This window comes from Struthio camelus, chromosome 7, assembly GCF_040807025.1.
Source record: "Struthio camelus isolate bStrCam1 chromosome 7, bStrCam1.hap1, whole genome shotgun sequence".
Taxonomy (NCBI): Eukaryota; Metazoa; Chordata; class Aves; order Struthioniformes; family Struthionidae; genus Struthio; species Struthio camelus.
Window position 1 is genome coordinate 43,082,764 of NC_090948.1, and position 21,170 is coordinate 43,103,933.

General features: G+C 41.5%; 1 protein-coding gene across 50 annotated transcripts in view; it reads right to left on the bottom strand.

The window, feature by feature from the left end:
- The window catches only part of SGMS1 (sphingomyelin synthase 1), a 99,274-nt gene continuing 78,104 nt past the window's right edge, over window positions 1-21,170 (bottom strand). For all 50 annotated transcript variants that reach the window (XM_068951063.1, XM_068951102.1, XM_068951077.1 and 47 more), the window contains 5 exons: window positions 15,388-16,219; window positions 8,689-8,806; window positions 5,022-5,175; window positions 4,193-4,359; window positions 1-2,550 (listed from right to left, as the gene is read on the bottom strand). In XM_068951063.1, coding sequence (XP_068807164.1) covers window positions 2,371-2,550; window positions 4,193-4,359; window positions 5,022-5,175; window positions 8,689-8,806; window positions 15,388-16,010 — 1,242 coding nt within the window. In that variant the 5' untranslated portion in view covers window positions 16,011-16,219 and the 3' untranslated portion in view covers window positions 1-2,370. The remainder of the gene's footprint in view (window positions 2,551-4,192; window positions 4,360-5,021; window positions 5,176-8,688; window positions 8,807-15,387; window positions 16,220-21,170) is intronic.

Consider the following 21,170-nt stretch of genomic DNA (forward strand, 5'->3'; position numbering starts at 1 on the left):
TCAGCAGATTCCATTTAATGTCATGTGCATATATTCATACATTTACTTATGTCAATGGTTTTTGATGTGCGTGATGCCAGGTCTTGAAAAATCTACTCACTCATTTACATCTGGGAGTGTGAATTCTCTCAAGCAATCATTCTGGGATGTGTTTGTTTTTGGGGGTTGTTTGTCTTAAATGAACTTTCAACCCTATAGTTGCAAAGTTAGTATCGCCAACATGAACTTAACGTAAAGGGTGCAGAGCTAATCCCCAAAATTTGCAGACAGCTCTGCAAATGCTGTTGCAAAGAGTTTTGCCAAGAAACATGGGAAGCAAAGAAAACCCAAACCTTCCCAAAGAGAAAAGAGAACTAGCAAGAAACAGATAAATATTTAGCATCCCAGGGATCAGTAAGGCAAAGCAGCAGAAGTAACACTGGATCAATTCTTCAAGGAGGTCCTAGGCCAAGGTCCTAGGGAAATACGGTAGAGTAGACATAAACCTAGCTCATTAGAGAAATAAGTGATACTTTCACCACCACGTACTCGCAGAAATTTGACAGGTTGTGTAGTTTAATATCACAAGACTGATAGATACGGGGGTTATGGAGGTTTAGCCTGCAATACGCTCTTTCCCAGCGGTTGTGGGTAGATTTTTCAAGCCCTGGTGATGGTTCGAAGGAAGGCTTCTCAGATCCGCTCTCAGATCTCTAAAGATCAGAATCTATTGCATAGCATTTATTTCAAATAAGGCACTGATTTGCCAAATTGTGAACAGCAATTCAAAATCAATGCAGTTTCCATACAGTCCAATTTTGATGGCCTACAGTGCAATAACACATAAAAACAAGGTTTGGAAGAATAAACCTAGCTTTTAATTTAAAATTAATATTAAAAAGATAAAGGAAACTACATTTTTTAAAAGCCTTTTTATTTTCCTTCACCATTGTTGTTTTACAATACAAATATCACCTTGTGAATACACAAAAACCCTACAGAAGATAACTCTGCTTCACGTAAAATACAGAATGGATATATATATATTTATATATATATTTTCTCTTCTTCATTCTTAAAAAAATTATTTTGTTCTGCACATCGGCATATTCTGCACGTAGGATAGAATACTTCCCCAAACATACAGTATGTATGGTAGGAGTGCAACTCATAATTACATGCAGTTTCTGCACAAATATTTTAAAGAAATAGATTATCTTTGTTGTTTTTCAACAACATTTCAATACGGGATGGAGAAACCATTTGCAGTTCACTCAGTGATCATTTGTAAAATTCTTAAAAAACAGGAATTCATGGCTGTTTTTCTTTTTAAAATACAGCTACCAAGTAGACAATAAAGTGATACATTTTAGTATGACCTGCCCACAATGTGTGAACAAGATCTGACCCTTTTTATTTGGTTTTTCCCTACACATGGCAATTTCAACATTATAAGCAAATTTCCAGTTTAATTTAGCTATAAATGCAAAAATTAGTAATTATACAGTATATATAATTCTGCTTTCATGGAATACTTTATTTTAAATAAAAACATTTAAGACTGCCTACTGACCATACAATCAAGACAAGAAAGGCACTAGAAACATAGACAAATCTCTCTCTCTCCCAAGAAGCATTTTTTGTTTAAATTTTAACTCTCTATTCTCTGACATGTAAAAATCTTTTTAAATTTAATTTTCATACACATTTTGAAAAATAAAGTTAGGAAATACTTAGAAAATCACTTTACATCTTTATCTTTTTTCTTTTTTTTCTTTTTTCTTTTTTTTTCTTTTTTCTTTTTTTTTTTTTGCACTTTTTGACACAGTCACTGCAGATTCTACAAAATCGAGACTACCAGACCTTCCTGTGTCTATCATCTTATTTTATCTCGGTGCAACAGGTAGAAAGATTTCTCAGTTTTACCCAAGGCAGGTATTTAGAAACCTTCATATAGTCATTTGCTAGAAAATGGCTTACAGCCCAATCTTTGGGGCAAGAGATATGAAAAGTATGTTTTCCCAAGAAAATAATATGCTTTATTCCCAGACGTGACTGGAAAGACCAGAACTTATGATATAAAAGCTTTCATCTATGCTGTCGCATCATATACAAAGGAACATGGTGATGGGTAATGCAAATCCCAAATCTATTAACAAGAAATGTATAACAGTGCATGATAAGTTAAATTTTCTTTATTGTTGTCCAACGCAGATCCTTTGGAGAGAAAAAAAGATCACAGTGCTTACCAGGTAACTGAACAGGTTAAGTCAAGGTAACTGTTAAAAGAAAGGGTTAGGGAGCAGTTCATTTTTTATGGCATCTTCTTGTATGGAGTTCTTAGCACTTGGGACAGGTCCTTTCCCCCCATTTTGTCTTTTCAACACGCTGTTATGTGTCATTCACCAGTCTGCTGTATTTAGCTTGCCTACCCCGGTGGAGCACTGGCCAGGGGAAGTGCCAGTGGTAGGAGCGAGGTACAATTCCTTGGACGTTCTTTTCAAAGTACTGGAAGGGCTTGTACCACCAGACCCTTGCAAGGAGGTTAGTTTGGGAAGCTTCTTTTAGCACCTGCACAGAGATAATTGGAAAAAATAATTAAGAAAGAGGACATTACTTACTCGTATGACTACACCGCACATCGCTTGCAAGCATCAGTGGTTTTCCAAAACTACGCATTTTGTTAACATTTCCAAAAATCTCCAAATATTTAGATTTCCAGGTAAATACCTCCCAGACAAATCTACACGGACAAAGATCAAGAGGACCCAAGTTCCTTTTCCATATCTTCCCTGCCCACACAGGCTGCTTTTCCAAAGTTAGGTTCATTGACGTTTCCCAGTCCTCCAACTACATCCTCCTACCCTTTTGCTTCTCCTAGCTGTGAGCAAGCCAGGTCTAACGGAGCTGAGACAAAAGGAGTGGGCAGCCATGAAGGGAATCACACAACTGTGATTGAATGTTGAACTGAATTCTTCTCAGTTATGTATTTGGTGGCAGATATACACAACAGCACACAAGTGATGCAAGGGCTTCACTGTGGTGTACTGTGCTCCAAGTAGCATAAAAACCCTTGCAATAATATATGACATTGTAACTAGAAGACCTTGATATGAACTAAAAAATCTGCACCACAAAGATAATGCAAACTTCCTATCGTCATATCAGACCTTTATCAAACATAATTAACTGGAGTCATATGCAACAGATAAGCCTTCCTCAATTTGCACAGAAAATATTTTAGACACTGATCTGTTGCTACAGACCTAAGAGAAATTATCCTGCCGTAAGTTTCTTTTAACTCACTAGGTCTTTTTCACGCGTAATGGAATTATGCATTTTCTCTCATATTCCTCAGCAACGTAAACTCACTTTTTATTGATCTAGTTCACTAGCAGGAAAGTAAGAACAAAGAACTACAAGAGACCTCATTTAGACTTCCTCATCAGATCTTTGAAGCATTTACCCCTGCTCTCCGGTCGAGTATCTCAACACTGTAACAACCATGCTTTGCTACCTCCCATCATGTGCTGTGTTTCCTCCTATGCAGCTCCTTGTTCTCAGTATTTCCCGCATCACCCAATCTTTCTCATCTTCCTTGACACAGGTCTTAGAACAGAAGCAGCTTGTTCTACTCCACTATCCTCCAAAATGAAAATACTTATCTCTGTTGGGGGAACTTACTGCCATTTCGGAACACTTTGAACAAATGGATCATTTCTAGCAAGAACAGCTTGGCCTTATACTATTCTTCAAGACAGTCATAATCTAACTAAAGGGCCTTATACTATTCTTCAAGACAGTCATAATCTAACTAAAGGGTAGAAGCCACAGAACACAAGGAAAATCCAGTTACGAAAAACAAAAACACCACACCTACATGCCCACCTCTAATACCACAGAAATGGCCAATTGGCCAAAATTCAGAGGGACTTCAAAAATTGAAGTTACGCAGCCAAAGGAGAGAGGCCTGCCTGTCAGTAGGCCTTCAGATATTTTTTGTGGCCAAAATGCAAGATTAGCTCAACAGACGCGTCCTCTCCTTCCTGCAAACATAACATGAGGGGGGAAGAGAGGGACGCCCCACAAGACACTGCTGAGTCCACTGTTACTCCTGTGGAAAGGCTCAGAGTAAGGTGTGCATTTTCACCCACCACCACGCTACAATAAGAAGCGCGGAGCCAAACGGATCCAGAGACTGGAAGAAACTCACTTGCTGGTTGGCCATTGTATGATACCACCAGAAAAGTCGTGTAGTGATGTAGTAAGCCACCACCACGTCCACAGTGTAGTGGTCATGAGCAAGGAGGATGCAGAACATCCCAACCATGCTGAGCGTCCAGCAAAGCCAGTGATACCACCAGAGTCGCCGTGGAGAATCTGCAAAGAAGCACAAACGGTGATGACTTCAAAGCATAACATTATGAATGCTCAAGACCATTGCTATAATTAGTAGAGGACGCAGACTGCAATCCAGTGATGCCAGCCCTAAGATTTAGGGCAGGAACGCCGAGATCACAAAATAAGTATTGCTCTCTTAAGGAATAACTTAAAAGCCCAATAGATAAAGATCTAATATATCCTGGTCTCCAAAAGTAACTGTTTTGTACTCCAATATTGGTTCTACATAGATAGCGACCAATTATTCTTTCCTTTCACACAACCTGAATGCATACACTAAGGCCTGATCTTTGTAAAATCAGCAACATTGCATTTCGCATGACATCCGTATCTCTCTAGACTAAGAGACACTTGGTTAAAATAATATCCATCAGATCGGGTAGAAAACAGGTTTGAACTATATTCTAAGCAAAGTATTTTTTAAACAAAACGCGTGATTCAAATATCTAGGTGGTAAAATGCTTTACTCTGTCTCCAAACTTGTCTTTACCAGTAAACCAAGTTATTGCATTCCTAGTGATTTAAATGAAAAAGTGTGCATTTTTACTTGAATTCTATTTATGGATCAGCACAACAGCAATTCTTTAACGAGAAGGGAATTTATACAACAAGACTTTCAGCAAGAACAGCAATGAACTTACACTCTTTGATAAATAAGTATGTAAGTGTTAATATGACAGTGTGACCGCTGTATAGATAGTCACCACACATGTTGTGGGATCCTGTGATGGACAATCCTCCGCCAGCAATCAACTTCATTATCCTTCGCATATGAGATTCCCAGTCTCCAAAAAGCTAGCGGAAGAGTAAAATAAGATCACAGTAACATGTCAGTGCCAACCATTCAGAGTTTAAAGTACAGCCTTAGCGAGCAGCTCTGTCTTTCACCACCACCAGGGAGATGGTTTATTCTCTTTTGAGATATGTGAGAATTTAATCAGTAACATCCTATGACTTTTCCCAAAAGCTAGCAACATATTTCTAGAGGAAAAAAGACAGGAAATGAGACATGAGTTATTTTTGATTGATCCTTTGCATGTATTAGAGTGATAGTATTCATGTGAACACAGCAGCAGACAAGTCTCCTACATCCATCTGCCCAAAGTATTACTTTGTTTGTAGCATTCCCAAGACAGGAAATCAAGGAAATTATTAAAACTTTCCTATGAATACAACATACTGAGGATCTCCTGATTTTTCCTATGATCACAAAATAGATTGGAGGAGAAAAGGTAATTTTATTTACACCGATACATGTGCAGAGATAGATGTGCATGTCAGTATGTTTGTACGTATGTGTAAACTCTTTACTCAGCCACTTCCGGGGCAGTAATAAACACGATGTCTTTTCAGTGTAACACCAAGTCAAAAAAGTGGTTCCAAAGGTATTAAAATATGTCAACAGCTACATGCAGAGTGTCACAGTTATGGAAGAACAGGTAGGTGAGCAAAAATTGTTTTCTCTGGTATTCCCAAATACGTACTGCTGTTGCCATTTAAAGGCATAATTTTTTCAGAGGTTTTGCTGGCAGCCTTTGCTAATGTTTGCAGCTATGCAGCAGAATTATTTCAGCAGGAATCTTCAGGCCGAGGTAATGGGTTCAGACTTTTTTTTTTTTTTTTTAATTCCTTATATCCTTCTATTGGGGGATGTTTTTATAAGCCATGTATATGCAGCGAAGGTCAGAAAAAAATAACTTGAAAATCTGCCTCTCTACCAATTCTAGAATAGTGTCCAAAAAAAAAAACAGCTCCACAAAAATAGTAATTAAAAATATTTCCAGTTAGAATTTTTTTCATGTTCTCTCAACATCTGTTTTTCCTTCTGTTAGAGGAGCAATACACTCTAAATAAATGAAGCTTAATTAAATTCAGCCCAATCCACATATCCAGCTGCCTAAACCCAGATTTAATGCACAAAAGAGAAGGTCTTACCCAAAACTCTGAGATCCCCCTCCCCTGCCTTGGAAAATCTTCAAAAAAAAAAATTCTTTCCACTTCGCATTGGAAAAGAGACACGAATGGCGTTTATTAGAGCACGGCGCCAAACATATGCATGCACAGACTGGCTTTAACTCAAACAGTCCCCACGAGTAAGAGGGGCCCTCCTGAACACCTGATGGGCTTCATCCAAACTACCTCCAGTCCACCATGTCGGCCCGGAGGATATTTCAAGAACTCCAATTTGCCTTGGGAAAGCCAAACTGAAGTGCATCAAGTCCTTCTTGGGAGGACTCTTCCCCTCTGCCTCCTCCCTGACGGGCTGCTGGCGTTGCTCGTAGACCTTGCTTTTGCTGCTCCCAGCTCTAACGCGAACCCAGCACATTAGACGGATCCACAAAGAAAATGGGCACTGTGGGACCAGCAAAACTAGGACGCATCGAGCACCTCCTGGACCCAAAGGGAAGCCAGAAACTTTTTGAGCTCAGAGAAGAACTAACGGATCAATGCCCTCAGCTACAGTCATGCTGCAGCCTTAGCTCATTTTAAGAAGCTTTACGATCCACAGGAAACGTTTAACAGTAAGAAGGAAACAAAGATCATCTGCCTAGTCATTACAGGCACGTTATTCCTTTATTTTAAAGCCTACTCTTAGTTTAAGAAGTGCAAACTGTACTTTTTGGACAGATCTATGTAGTGTCCTTTGTACTAATTTAGTATTTCTTGCTAACAGTTCCTTACTAAAGATTAAAATGCTCCCAAATGCCCACTCTTTACAATTTATATAGAGTTCAATAGGGAGATAAGTTATTTTTTCCCAACAATATATCTATATCTTTCAAGAAAGCCCTGCTAAGATTATTAGCAGAAACTTATCACAGCAATAGAAGAGCGTAGCATAGGTTTGTCTTTACTTGAGTAATGAAGCCAACATGCCAACACTGTAAATTTCCAAAAATGGCAGATTTACTCATTTAGGTCCATAAATATCTGCACTGTTTTTTTAATTTCATAATGGCTGACTGATCAAATACAATGTTGATTTCTCTCCCACTCACTTCTCTTTACAAAAGGCTTAAGTCTCTTAAGAAGCCACATGTGGCTTGGCAAACGCTCCCAATTGTCAAGCATATGTTGGCTGCATTTTCCCTAGGAACTGAACCATTTCAGCTCTGTTTGCACTGCAGATTTGTACGCTCCAGCACTACTCATCAAAACAACACCAGTACATATATCAGGTCAAATCAGGAGTTTGATTTATGATTTTGCTGCCCGTCATCTAACCTCTGACCGTGCACACAAGGCCTTCGGGCTGCGTGTGCAATAGATGTTTCACGGTAATTACTTGTTTTCTTTCTCTTGCTTAAATCAAATTAGGGCAGATAATCCCAGGAGGGGCCAGGGGACAAACTGCAGTGAAGAAAGAGCACTCGCACCAAGCATATGCGCGTTGTGTCATACCACATAAGTTCAGTCAGTCTCAAATTGCATTTCCCTACCACAAACAGAACATTACAGCGAGGAGCTTACAGAAAAGCTTGTGTTACATTAGATGGATGCAAGAACAGTGTCCCTGTCTCATCCCCACCCTAACCACGTGCATTGCCATTCAATAGAGACTAAAAGGGTCTTGCCTAACCCATGCCTGCCTTACTAACTTTATTTCAGCAGTGGCTCTCACAAGCCCATTTTATGGGCACAACAAACAGGAGTCACTGCTTGTTAGGTGAGGAGGTGGCACTTTCTTGCCCTCTCTACCGTGACTGCAAGAACATAAATGCAGGTACACCTCGCGAGCACAATGCATGCTCCCCAGACCAAGCTGCAGGACACAGGGGAACCACGATGGAGTTTCTCATGGAAGATCATGTCCAGAGATAGGATGAAGACCCCAAGCTGTAACCTCCAGGGGGCAAATGGTAACAAAGGGGACAAAAAGCTTCATGCTGAACTGGTGTGAAAGGAAAGTCTCTTTGGGTCACTTCCAAATACAAATCGTACTCTGATTTAATACACTGAATTGTTTAGAAATAAATGAGTCACATATGGCACCTCTGTAGGTTACACTGCTTCAGCTGCTTTGGTGGAGACAGAAAAGAGCTCGTCACGCAAATTAGGCAAAAATGCTACAGAAATTGCGTAGATCAGGCCTTCAAAAAGGGTGGGCATGCCTGCACTGCCTAAAAGCAACCAACACCTCAACCAAGAGGCAAAGCAGATGATTTGTAGAAGGAGGCCCCGTCATGCCAAATTGATATATTCCAGTTAGTAACAATTATTGTCAAAGTGCTACTCAGAGTTTTTGGCAATAGTGAGACTATACAAAAACATTCAGATTACAGTATGGAATAGCAGCAAGACATTTACCTTTGGAGAACAGTTGAAATGCATGCCAGGTACTGGGAGTGTAGTTACATACATTGTAATACACCGATACAGGTATAGTGTGCCAACTATACAGAAGAATCTTCTGCTAATAATAGACCTAGCAGAAAAAAAGGAGAGAGAGGAAAAAAAATAAAAAGGGAGGTCATTCAATGCAAACAACATATGCAAAGGTAAATAAAACACATGAGCTAGTAACTTCTTTCTTATCGGTGCTTTTGAAACTCAGGACTTCTGATGTATTCATATGTATCAGTTTACACCTAAGCATACTGAATTACTTTACAAATTTTCCCGTGCTTTACAGGTCAGAACTACACAAAGAACTCGACGACTAAGGTTACCCATGAAGCTGATTATAGAAAATTTAACGATTGTATCATGAGAGTCTCTGCAGATTTAATGTCGGAGACACTAGCAAGGATTTCATGGCCCACATCCCTCAGTTAACTTAGAACGGGAACTAAATTTGTATTAAAGGAAGGAGATAAAGTTACAATATTTTCATTATAAAATGAAAAGGGGTAAATTGATTTCAATTGACACACACATCTATTAATTGCAAAGGGCTGTTTTGGAAGAAATAGCTTTATATGATCCAAAGGAATGAGAACAAACACTACTTCTATAGAAAACTTCAGCAGAAGTGAACAGTGGCTCCTCTTTCCAATGAGCATATCTTTCTGGAATAGCTTTAAAAAAAGGAAACAATTCACATCAGCATTGAAACTTCAGAAATACCAATACATGGTGTTTTCATGGGGAGCCACTGTTTCATGGCGAGCAGCCATCGTTTCAAGCAGATTTGTCCATTCAGGGCTGCCAATGAATTGCTGAAATACGCTGAGAGGCCAGATACAAGTTTGGGGTCCTGTAAAGCAGAGTTTTGCGAAAACAGTAACTGTACACGGTATCAAGAGCTACAGCTTCCAACAGTTTCACTGCTATGTACCAAGCAATAACATCGCAAGGGAAGAGCTACAGCAGTTAAAGATTTCCCAGCACATGAATCCATATGGCATGATGGGAGCTCTGTTCACCTGGGTTTGCAAAGCTTGCAGTAAAGAGTCACTGCAATGTAAAAGCATCAGCAAACCAAGGGCAGATCCAGTCACAACAGCTCACGAATTTGACGCCTCCAATCTTTCCGCATCCTGGTGGTTACAAATCCTGTTGGTTTTGTTTGATTTTAAATCGCTATTATTTACAAATGTGATCATTTGGACGTACAAGGATTACCATTGCTGCTTTCCAAGGGTATAACTCCTGGCATTCCTTTCTTGCTATTTTGAAATTTCCACTTCTAAAAAAGTAGTATTTCCAAGGGCTTCTACCAAGTTCAGCTCTTTTGAAGCTCAGAATTGGCCATCTTTTTTAATAGCTCTCGACAGAGTTATTAAACCATAGTGCTCCCATTCTCATGGGAGTATGACTATGCAGCGCTGGATCAGTAACAACTTTGGGCGTCTTAATTTATCAGAAAAGCTTCAAATACTACAGTGAAGCATATGAACAACGTAACTGCATTTTGTTACACTTTCAAGTGCTCACTGCTATTGAAACATAGTATTTTTCAGGGTTTTTTCCTTCCCTGTGCAAACAGGGACAAAATTGGGAATTTAAAAAAAAAAAAAAAATCATACTTCATGATGTACTGAAATGTAAGAGTTGAAGGCACTATGCCATTAAGGAAGTTGTTTTCATCTGTTTTTCATATGTGGAATTTTTCTGTTGGAAGGGTCATCCACTAAAGATTTCACACCTGTGCCTAGTTTTCATAATCATATATGAACTTGCTTCTCTTTATAACCTGTTGTAAAGACAATGGAGGGCTTAGGGATTCAAGACTGAGAAGCACCACATTGGAGAGACCTAAGAAGCAGTAGTGCTTTACCTAGCACTGAACATTTCAGCCACTTTTTATTAACAAAAATCAACAGAGCTACATGGTTTGACTGGATTTAGTGTACTTAGCTTAGAAAAGTCTGTGTCAGTGTGCTGTCTGTACTGTAATATATTAAGATGTAAAAAGCCACATATTTTCAGTTCAAAATAGGATTTTTTTTTCTTGCAATTATGGGGTCCTATTCAACATCACCATGCAGTATCAGCTAATAAACATATTCTCTAAGCTTATTACTGGCCAGGACAACCTATCAGGGTTTGCAACAACTATCCAGCCCTCACCTAACGGGCTCTGTGGGGGTAGCAAGTACACTGCTTTTTCAATCCTGTGAGCGTGCAGGCTGCATCAAACGTCAAGCGCGGCCAAGAACCACCACCGTACTTCTCCAAAGACATCTGGGAACGCTTCTCAGAAAACTTGGCTGTGCATCAGCAGTACTCGCAGATCGGCAGCTTGCCTAAATTCCTCCAGTTCCCTACGTTCTCTTGTGAAAAGGGCTCGGCCAGCCCAAGAAAGGCTCCAGCCAAGACCTGCACACCCACCCTGCTCCACCTTTCAAAAGGAGCCAGAGAAAGCAGGCACCTTTCTCCTTGCATCACATCCAGCCAACTGCTGAGCACTGAAGCTTTCATTCTGGAGGAAGCTTGCAGAGCAGGTAGGACAAAGCCAGTCAGAAACCCTATTCTCTAACCAAAGATAACCTTAAACTCTCTGGAGTCAAGACTGCACAGGACCTGAGTGAAACTGCTCTGTTAGAGCTAATGGACCAACGACAAATAAAAAGAAAGGCATTCTTATACTTCTGGATCCCTGCGAAACATTCAGCACAGAACAAATAACTCTTTCAGGCTCAACTCAACAGGGGCCAAGGGAAACATCGTACCGTCAGGTTCTTTCATGGACAGACACACTCAACACCCGTCTATTTAGACCACGACTTTGAAGTCACACAAAAGGTAGGTCCTATTCAACATCACCATGCAATCCCTGGACTAAATGGTGAGACAAGGAAGGTGTGAGTGATCAGCAATGCGAATGATACACACCTCTATCATCCTTCACCACTTCTCAGAATAGCAGGCTAAGCTTGGGTGAAATCAGGTTATTGCTAAATAATGTATCGGGTATGACAAGCAATTGAAGTTTCACTGCTGGGCAAAGAAAAGTATTTCTAGGAAGCAGCCTGCTTTCACTGAAGGTTCAACCCAGGCACTGGTTACAGTTCAGCTCAGATGCAACACTTCTGGTTCATCAGTGATCCTGAACTTTCACTTGGAGACATCTGTGAATGCACTGTGAATCTCTGTCATCTGACTACGCTAGGAAATGGTTTCATCCTGGCCAGCAATCACTTGGCTTCACTTCATATCTTCACATCTCCAGCGGACTATCCCAAAACCATTAGAGACTAGAAAAGCAAGGGAGGTCCAGCTAGCTTCATTTCCTCTCTTTATTCTTGCATTAGTTTCAAAGGGAGGAGGTAACTCATGCCACAAAAGTGCTCTTTTATAGCACTTAGTCATTCACCATCCAAAGCCACAAATAAGCCACAGCACCGAGCTCTTCTAATGAACATCTCTCCCATTCTTCCCTTTCTGCTTCTTACAGGCAGCTCAGGACTATCAGACTTTGACAGATGTAAGGCTCAAAACCTTCCGACAGTCCTTTTCTATGCGCTGAGGGTGAAGAATATCTGACATCTGTCCATTTCCCCCCAGTATTCAACTTGTACTAAAAACAGCAAGAAGGATCTGGCCCGTGCTGTCACACACAAGAGGCAGTGGCTTCTAAAACCTTCCTCCTGCAAATACATTTATGACAGGAGTTTCACCAATGCAGTTTAGGAAGGCTTTAAAAGTTATTTCCCACACCACAAATCTTGGTGCCACTACCGCAACTCCGAGGAGTTTTTTGGGTCTCCATTGTCCATCTTTTCTATTCTTGCTGGAAATATCTCAGTTTGGATTGGGAAGCCTACTGAGAAAAAGCAAAAAATGGTCAAGGATCTTTCTAACTGTAGATGATAGCCCCGTTCATTGATATGCAAGAAGAAAGGTTGCAAAAGCATTAGGTGACCAGTACACAGACTGACCAGTACAGAATAGCTAGTCCAGGACTGCTATTGGAAAGTGAAAGCGGTGGATGAGCCTCCCCAACATCTTTCGCTTACCCCAGAAAGAGAGGTCTCCTCCTGAAGCAAGTAAGGAGGAACATAACAAAGCACAGGGAGGGGAGGAATCCCTACATCTATCAATGACATCAAATACTTTGCTGTCAAGTCAAACCATCTCTCACTGAAATCTCCAAGGACCTTATGGATAATATATTTGAAGACCCTGCTCAGCTCCATCACAGGGTGTTTGGATCCCTCATACTACCTTGCCAACCTGACTCTCCATTTTTGAAAGTGATCTCATGTCACCTTCTCCGAATACTTCCCTCGGTTGTAAAAAAAGATTTATGCTCAGAGAGGTCAAGTTAATGCTCCCTCTAGGTCACTGTGGGCAAGTCAGAGCAGTGGGGACAGGAATCACAGTGCTCAGCACTGCAGCTATCAACATAGGAGTCTAATACCAAAGCTTGTAGCCCTAAACAAAATAAGAGGCCAAACCAGGGTAAATTTTTTCTCCCGGGCATCTGGGTACATTAAAAAAAACAAAACAAAACAAACAAAAGCAAACAAAAAACCCTACAGTTTCTTAGTGTCTTACAATAAAATAAACGATGGAATAACTTAACCATTCTAGAAACTTTCCTTTAAGGAGTGCAAGTTCTGCAAAAGTGTACAGTGGTTTTAAAATTGCAGCTAATAAAATACATCAGCTAGTATAAAGCAATAGGAAAGATGATAAAACCATTGTCTCAGAACTGATTTATTTCTCCAGCACTCACTTTATGTATTAATGACCTTTAAATTTCATAAAATAATGGAGGGTTTGTTTTTTTTGTTTTTTTTTTTTGCTTTTTTATAGATAAATTTACCCTGCTGGATGGGAAGTGCTCATCAGCAATGCATTACTGAGAATATGCAGAGCAAAAGCTGACTCTCCAGGATGTTCGAGTTAGCTCTCAGGGATGAAAAGTTCACAGCATCACGTGGATTATTTATTTGACAGATTCCTATAGAAATCCCCAACCGTGTTGCACAAGTTTATCCTGCCTGAGCTTAGCAATTCTCTCTTTTCAAGCTGACCGTACCTCAGGAAGCTGGTGAATACCATGCTTATATTCGAGTTCAGTTTTAATGTTTTTCTCTGTTATAAGGGTCAGTGATCCATTGGCCTCTGTTTTTCTCTTTTAAAAAGTGAAGTCTGGAATTCCAAAGTCATTACAAACTCCCATGAACTGAAGAACCTTGTATGTAACATGTTGTCGCTCAAATTATGCCTTCCTCAGTTTTCTACATAGGAGTCCTCCCCCCCCCCCCCCCCCCCCCCAAAAAAAAAAAAAGTCAGTGAACAGGTCAAGGAAAGAGAAGAGATCTTATATTAGCAGAAGACAAGAGGAGACCCCGTTTTGGACGAGGGGGTTGTGGGTGGAGAAGAGGGTGGACAGGAGAGAGTAAGCAGCATTCAGATAGCACGGGCATGGCGTGAAACCCTTTCAGAAGGGAAAAAGTGCCAAGAGAAGTCGCGACACAGTATAGAAGATGACAGAGGAACGTGCAAGCAGCAGCCAAATGCAAAAACCGATGGAGAAACGCAGACACGAAGCAGAGCACACGGCCAAGTTTTCATGGCATTTCGTTTCTCACACTGCACTTGCACCACCCTTTTGTCAACAGCATTCATAACTATTATTCAACTATTTCCAACGTCCAGACCAGCTCTAAACATTTAATAGTGTGCTTCTGGGGAGAGCTTGTGCCTGCTCTCTTAAAGGAAAGGAGACACACTACTTGTACCATACTGCTTAAAGCCATTTGACTTTGAATATTTCAGTCATTAAGTCTTGGCAGCAGCAGATTTTATATCAGATCATTCATTGCAAGGCAGCCTGAGGTGTGGATTTGCAGCACATCAGATGCACCAAATCCAGCATCCACACGCACATCGGCTTATTGCAAGATGACGTAGGGGGCTTCCATTGGTGGGCAAACTCTACTTTGCCATCCTGACTGGGTGAAAGGAGGTACCCAGATAGCCTCTAAGATCCTGTAAGCTCACTGAATATCGGCATTTTTACTTATTTTATGATTAGCTTTTGACAGAGCCATACTCTGTGTTTGTCAGCACCCGTCCCATCTCATGTCAAGCAGAAAGTATACTTCAAAACTTTCCACTCAACACTGCTTAGGTGCAAGGACTAAATGACTGCAAGGACTAAACCCACAGCCTGATAGGTTTTTCTTCCAAGAGTATTATCACTGTAGGTTAGGACTTTATATTAAGCCTATATAGACACACTAAATCTATCTCAAGCTAGTTAGCAGCTGATAAATTACACCAACGTGAACTGTGATCACTATACACAGACTGGATAGTCAACTAAGTTAAGAACATTGCCATATTCAGTTCATGGTGGTTTGTAGCTGAAAAGGGCTCAGTTCTGCAGGCAAACAAGCTCACAGCTATTAGTTTCTTACACAGCAGTTGAACTGAACTTCTTTCCCATTTTGCCTTTGCAAATCACACAAACTGCAGAGCCCATTTCTCTTGGGATACCAAAATCAGAAAGACCACAACAATCTCCGTACGTAAATATGGAAACCAGTATCTGAGCCCCCAAAAGCCATCACAAGTATAATCCAGCACTCAGTTTTCAGTCTTACTTACTTGTATTTTAAGAGCAGCCACTGAACAAACCACAGTCCCACAAGGATCATGCCATTAATTTCACAAATAGAAAAGGCCCATTGCACCCGATCAAAGCGATCAAAAAATGCATCTGGTAGGGGAGGCTGCACCTCCTTGGGAGGCACTCGTTCGTGAACGACTGAGATAGTCACTGTGGTAAAGATGAAACAAGAAAGTGCATAAATAAAAGCCACGAAAGTCTTCCCCCACTCCATGGGATACTGTGAGCGCTCCGGCTCTGGCATGGGGATCTTTATCATCTCCTTCTTATACCCATTTGGCATCCCGTTCAGTTTCGTTTTACCGCTGAAGCCGTTTTCACGTGCGGCGTCATTCATGCTGACAAGGATGTGCCCGTTGATGTGCCCGTTTTTGTGAGCCTCGATGTGGTGAGACATTTTCAGAGTCTCAATCATGTGCAATAAGCGCTGCCCGCTGTCGGAAGACACCCGGGACAGAGGCGACTTCTTAAAATCCTCCTCCGTTAGATTGATCAAATCCTGCCCGGTGAAGCTCTTCAGTGGCTCACAATACTCGGGCACAGCATTCTCCGTTAGCCAATTCGTCACCTCCTCAGGCGACCACGACATCACTTCTTTCATGGCGTCAGGCAACCCGAGCACAGTCCGGCATGGATTTTAAATTGAGCAGCAGTCCCTGCGATACCAGTGCAGCGGAAAGCTCCTCCGTGGCTTTTTCATCTTGTCAGAGGAACCTGTTTGGCCAACGACGAGTCCCCACCTCGAACACGCGGGCGGCGTGGCAAGCATAGGAAATGCTTCACTTCATATTCGTGCTTGCATTCTTCTTTCTAGTGAGGGGAAAAAAAAAAAAGGAAACCCAAACCAGTTATTAAGACGGCCTTTACCAATAGCTTGGAATTCATGTTTAAAGACAAAATTACCGCAAAAGAATAGCGAGGCTCTGGCATGAAAAAGATTTATCAGTTCGAGTCTAGCCTTGCACATACAAAACTGTCCTTTCTGAGCTTGCTACAGATTATTCAAGAGCATTAGCAATTTGGCATTGCACATATTACTTCAATAGCTGTGGGAAGGGATCCTTCCTGCTCTATCTCTGTGAGCTCTATATTGCTATGCCGTTCTGGTCCATAACCAGTACCCAAACTCCTTACAATAACAATACTAATGGATTTAAGGACCTACAGAGCAAATGTTTAATGTTATTAATGTTGCAAACCTTTCCGATCCCTGCAGCCCCACTCTGGCGTATTAGCTGAATGCATTGCACCTAATTATTGAATGGCAATAGCTCAGCTTTTGTTCTGCACAGCAAAAAAATCTAGCATACCACGCTGAACACTCTTCTGGAGATCAGCAACACACAAAAACGATGTATACAAGCAAAGTTATACTTTCTGAGTGAAGTATGAGCAGGAAAGCCAATGTGGAGGCCCAAACAGGTCGTCTCGATAATAAAGCAAAGCCTTTAGGTTTACAGGACTCTAGCAGATGCTCAGACTCATTTCAAGCTAAATTCTGTATTATATTGTTGCAATTCAAATAAATGCCTATGGTCAACTACAGAATGAAACAGCAGAAAAAAACGAAAGTGATACTAAAAAAATTACCAGGTAACAAATTTCTACATTCAACAAATTGCAAAAATAGCAAGCTTACAAAAGCTAGTTACCTAAAATATAAAACTTACAGGAAAACTTCAGACATGCGCAGATGTTACTCGGCAGAGCCTCTCACTGCGCTTAGGGACATTAGCAGCAAACTCCCTAGTAGGAGGGGGAGACCATGTGGCAGTGGATGTCAATAACAAGACTCTCATGTTTAATAAAAGAAAAAGCTCTGAACAAAGGCCTTATGGTATTTTGAGAGTCACCTTGTTCCCTGGCCAGAGTAAGCAAGCAGCATCGCTTCCGGCCTGTTGCACAACCCGTACCCACACGTGTATTTATGTAGGTGGAGCAAATAGGGATGAGGATAAATATTCTCCCTTGTGAACATCAGTGCAATTGTAAAACAGCAGAAGAGAAGATACAGGTCCTTCTCTCAGTAGGATCATCTGTACCGAGGAAGCCTTTTAGCCGCAGATCACTTCATCTTTCCTGCTGTGTTCAGCAAATTGGTATTCAGTTACACAGCGCTGAACACAGAAAAAGGGATCAGTTGAATTATGCATGTTAACCCACGTTACAAACTCCTACAAGACTTTCACCAAAGTATAGTATCTTGACTCTCCGTCACGCTGGTCCCCAGTGCATTCACCGTAGTCACAACAACATTATTACAGGGCACCAGAAATACTGGATCTTCTAATAGCTGCAACATAAAACTCAAGCACGGATCGCTCTGCATGCCAGGGAGCCTTCGGCATCACCACCAGTTACTGCAAGACGCTTTGTGTCCAGCTCCTCATCTGGCCTCAGTTGTGTGCGTTAGGGGCTATCTCAGCCTTGAGCTTCCTTGCTCCAGGAGCTGGCTGACGCATGGGACTACGCTCCCCTGCTGAAGACAAAAGAGATGGTAACATCATCTCCTTTTTGATGTCCAGAATATTTTGGTCTCAAGTGCTGCAACAGTAATTCACATCTCGGGAAACTGTTATCTATTTCAAGGAAATATCTCTTTCATAAAGTGCACAGACACTTTTGCATTTGTCCTTGGGCTGAAAAATCAGAATCCATGAAATGCAGCACCAGAAACCACTCAGCCTCTAACTCATAACTAACGCTAATGGAAATAACTGATACTAATGTCCTCTGAAACTACAGCAGTCCATGTGTTCGCTGCTTCTGCGGTTGGTGTCATTTATCTTATGATCTTTATAAGGCATTAAAAGTCTAGAGTTACTCATTTTTTAATCCTGTTATTAACGTCTTGGCTCGCAGTCCGCAACAGGCTGTCATTTTCCCATGCCATTTAACAGCTACATCAGGTGCCTCCACAAGTTTTGCTTTGTGAATTCTACATTGGATTTTGGGCTGTTGGCACACACCACAAGGTGGGGCAGTATTAAGCCTTTTAAATTTTAAAAGCTTGACTCTTTGAATCACAGTTTCCCAAACCACTCGGAAAGCTGGAATGGGAAAGGAGGAAAGAGTATCTTTAACCATTATCACCTTGACATACCAGTCTCTCTCTCCAGCCCCGGACAATATACTGCAAGCCTCTGGCTTGCTCAAGGATTCAGGATTCCAGAGACACTGAGTACAACATCGAGGACTTCATAGACGGACTGTTTAAGTGACAGCAGCCAACTTTCCAATTACCTCTCACTACTCACCACATACCTGTATCTCCTCATGCGTAAGCTAAGCTAGTAGGTTTTAAGGTGAGCTCTCTGTGGAGCCTACTATCACAGCAGTGAAAAAACAGAGTCTATTACCAGGCACAAATACTAGTTTGACGCTAGCACAAAATTCATAATACGCTACTGTAGCCCAGTGATACCTGTTCTGGCAGCTTTATGAGAAATAGCAAGTGCATTTTGCAGTAAAACGACAGGAGTTGGCAAAACTGCTAATGGGAAAAAAAATTCAATTCATAAACTTGGATGGGCTTTATTTTTTAAACTCACCATCAAGAAGGCCTTCAAAAGGTACCCTAGAGAAAAATAAAGATTGCTCTTGGGTCCTATTTTTGTGTCTTTATAGTGCATAAAAGCAGCACTCCTAAGGGATCTTGTTGGTTTTAAAAATGAGAAATCCCACCACACACATACTCGCACACTTTCATCCCTGTTTGAAATCCAGGTCCTGTCCTCTGCGGATGAACACACAATTATGGCTCAGAATCAGCAAGGAGCAGTAAGGCAATGCGCAGAAACCCTCAGCACCCGTGGATGGCATTTCTCAGGGTGCAAGCACAGCGTTTGGGGAACCGCAGCCCGTCGCTATCGCAACACAAGGGAACAAGGCACCATCAAGCACCTTTTGCAGAGACTTAGTAGTTGTCGCTCACGGGAGGAGGGTGAGGGGAAAAGCGAAAACTCTCTTAAGGATGCAGTCCACTGATTCGTTTTCTATGCCTGCCCCGAGTTAAAATGAGATCACTAAAATTTCTAAGGAGCAGCGTATCATTCAAACTTCCATTACATATCCTGTGCGATAGAGTAGGAGTAGGCAAAAATCTTCTTTACTAATACCTTCCAGTGTGTCATGTTAAAAACACCCCTGGTAGGGTAAAAGCAGCATGAGCTGACGTACATTATCGTGCAACGAGACGTCTAGCAGAGCTCATAAGGCAGGTTTGCAGATGATGATGTCTTAAACTACCATAACCAAGCTGTTGCTCCTATCAGCTTGACCAGGTTAGGTTTGCTGACCCTTTCGGAGCGATTTGGGAGGCTAACAGCCCTCGCTGTCCTCATTACTTCCATGAAAGGTCTTCTCCCCTCCATGACAGCTGAAGAGAGGACATGCACACGGGTGTCGGCTGCTGCAGCACAGCGTCCGTTGGCTTAGCTTACCCCATTTCGCCAGGCAGGCAAGGCGATGGGCAGAGGCACGGGCGCACGCTCGAGCTTTCCCAGTTCTGACACGGGACGTTAGCCTGGGCCCCGTAACTCAAACTCTCCCTCCATCTGCAGCAGATCTGCTTCATTAAGGAGACAGTATCTGATAACCAATTATAAAGAACAGTGCAATTATCATAATAATACTAATTGCTCTATAATAATAACGATGCTGTGTAAAATCAGTGCCTGACAATATCCACTACAAGACTGAGCAAGATAAAATACCATCAGCAAAGATTCCTGCAAAACCTTGTCATGTTTACACAATCTTTTTCCCAGTGAACATCAAAGCGCTAACTCAAAACTTTCAGATCCTTTTCCACTTCAAGGACAGGGAGTTCTGGTAAGTGAAATATTTGCCTTCACCACTTCAATCAGCCCGTACAAGGGTTGCGATACCATAACCCGCAAAGGGGTTACGCCAGCAGGTTATACAAGTATTTGAGGGAGAACACTAGCAAGCTTCACATATCAAGACCTGTTTTGTTTTTCACCACTCCAAGGAGATGATGGTCGGTCTGGGGACCGAACCCGAGGGCACCTACCACTTTGGTTAAAAGATGAGATCTTCCCGCAAGAAAAGCACCAGCTGATTAAACCTCTCCACTTGGCCTAACTGCCAAGGAGCCTCCAGTCTGCAATTTTCTCTGTGTTTGGAAGAGCAGCTACGGATTCACGTTGCACATCGCAGTTCCAGATTTCATGTCAAAAAAAAATCTGTTTGTACATCTCGGGTCCCCTCCTAAAGCACTTCAAAACCTGAATGAAGAAAGCCCTAGCTGGAAGGGAGTAGGCAAAAGGGGACAATACTATTTACGAAAGGGTAGGGACAGTATTGTAAAAGGCAAAGCTAGATGACAGTTTGCTCAAATCAAATCATGCCTTCCTCCTGTTTATACAGTGCTTTTATTCTCCAAGTGAGGACCTTTGCTGCCAAGGCAACAGTCACTATAGAAATCAGTAAAATAACCAGCCATTTCAGAAACCGCAACTAGCTCTTCACCAGGAGCCAGGGAGATATTCAAATCCTCTCACTGGTACTTCTAATGTGGTGAAGCAGTAAATATATTTTAGTAGCCAAACCGCGTAGCATTGCCAAACCCCCCAGAAAAGTTCAGACGATAAAACGGTTAGCAAAAATACTGTTAAAGTGCACAAGGTCCAGGGCTAAGCTCGGCTTGGAGATAAAATAGAGAAGTCATCTCCCTTAAAAAAAAACACATACAGAACTAGAGACTGACCATGCGTACGTTTACACACGTACGCAGGAG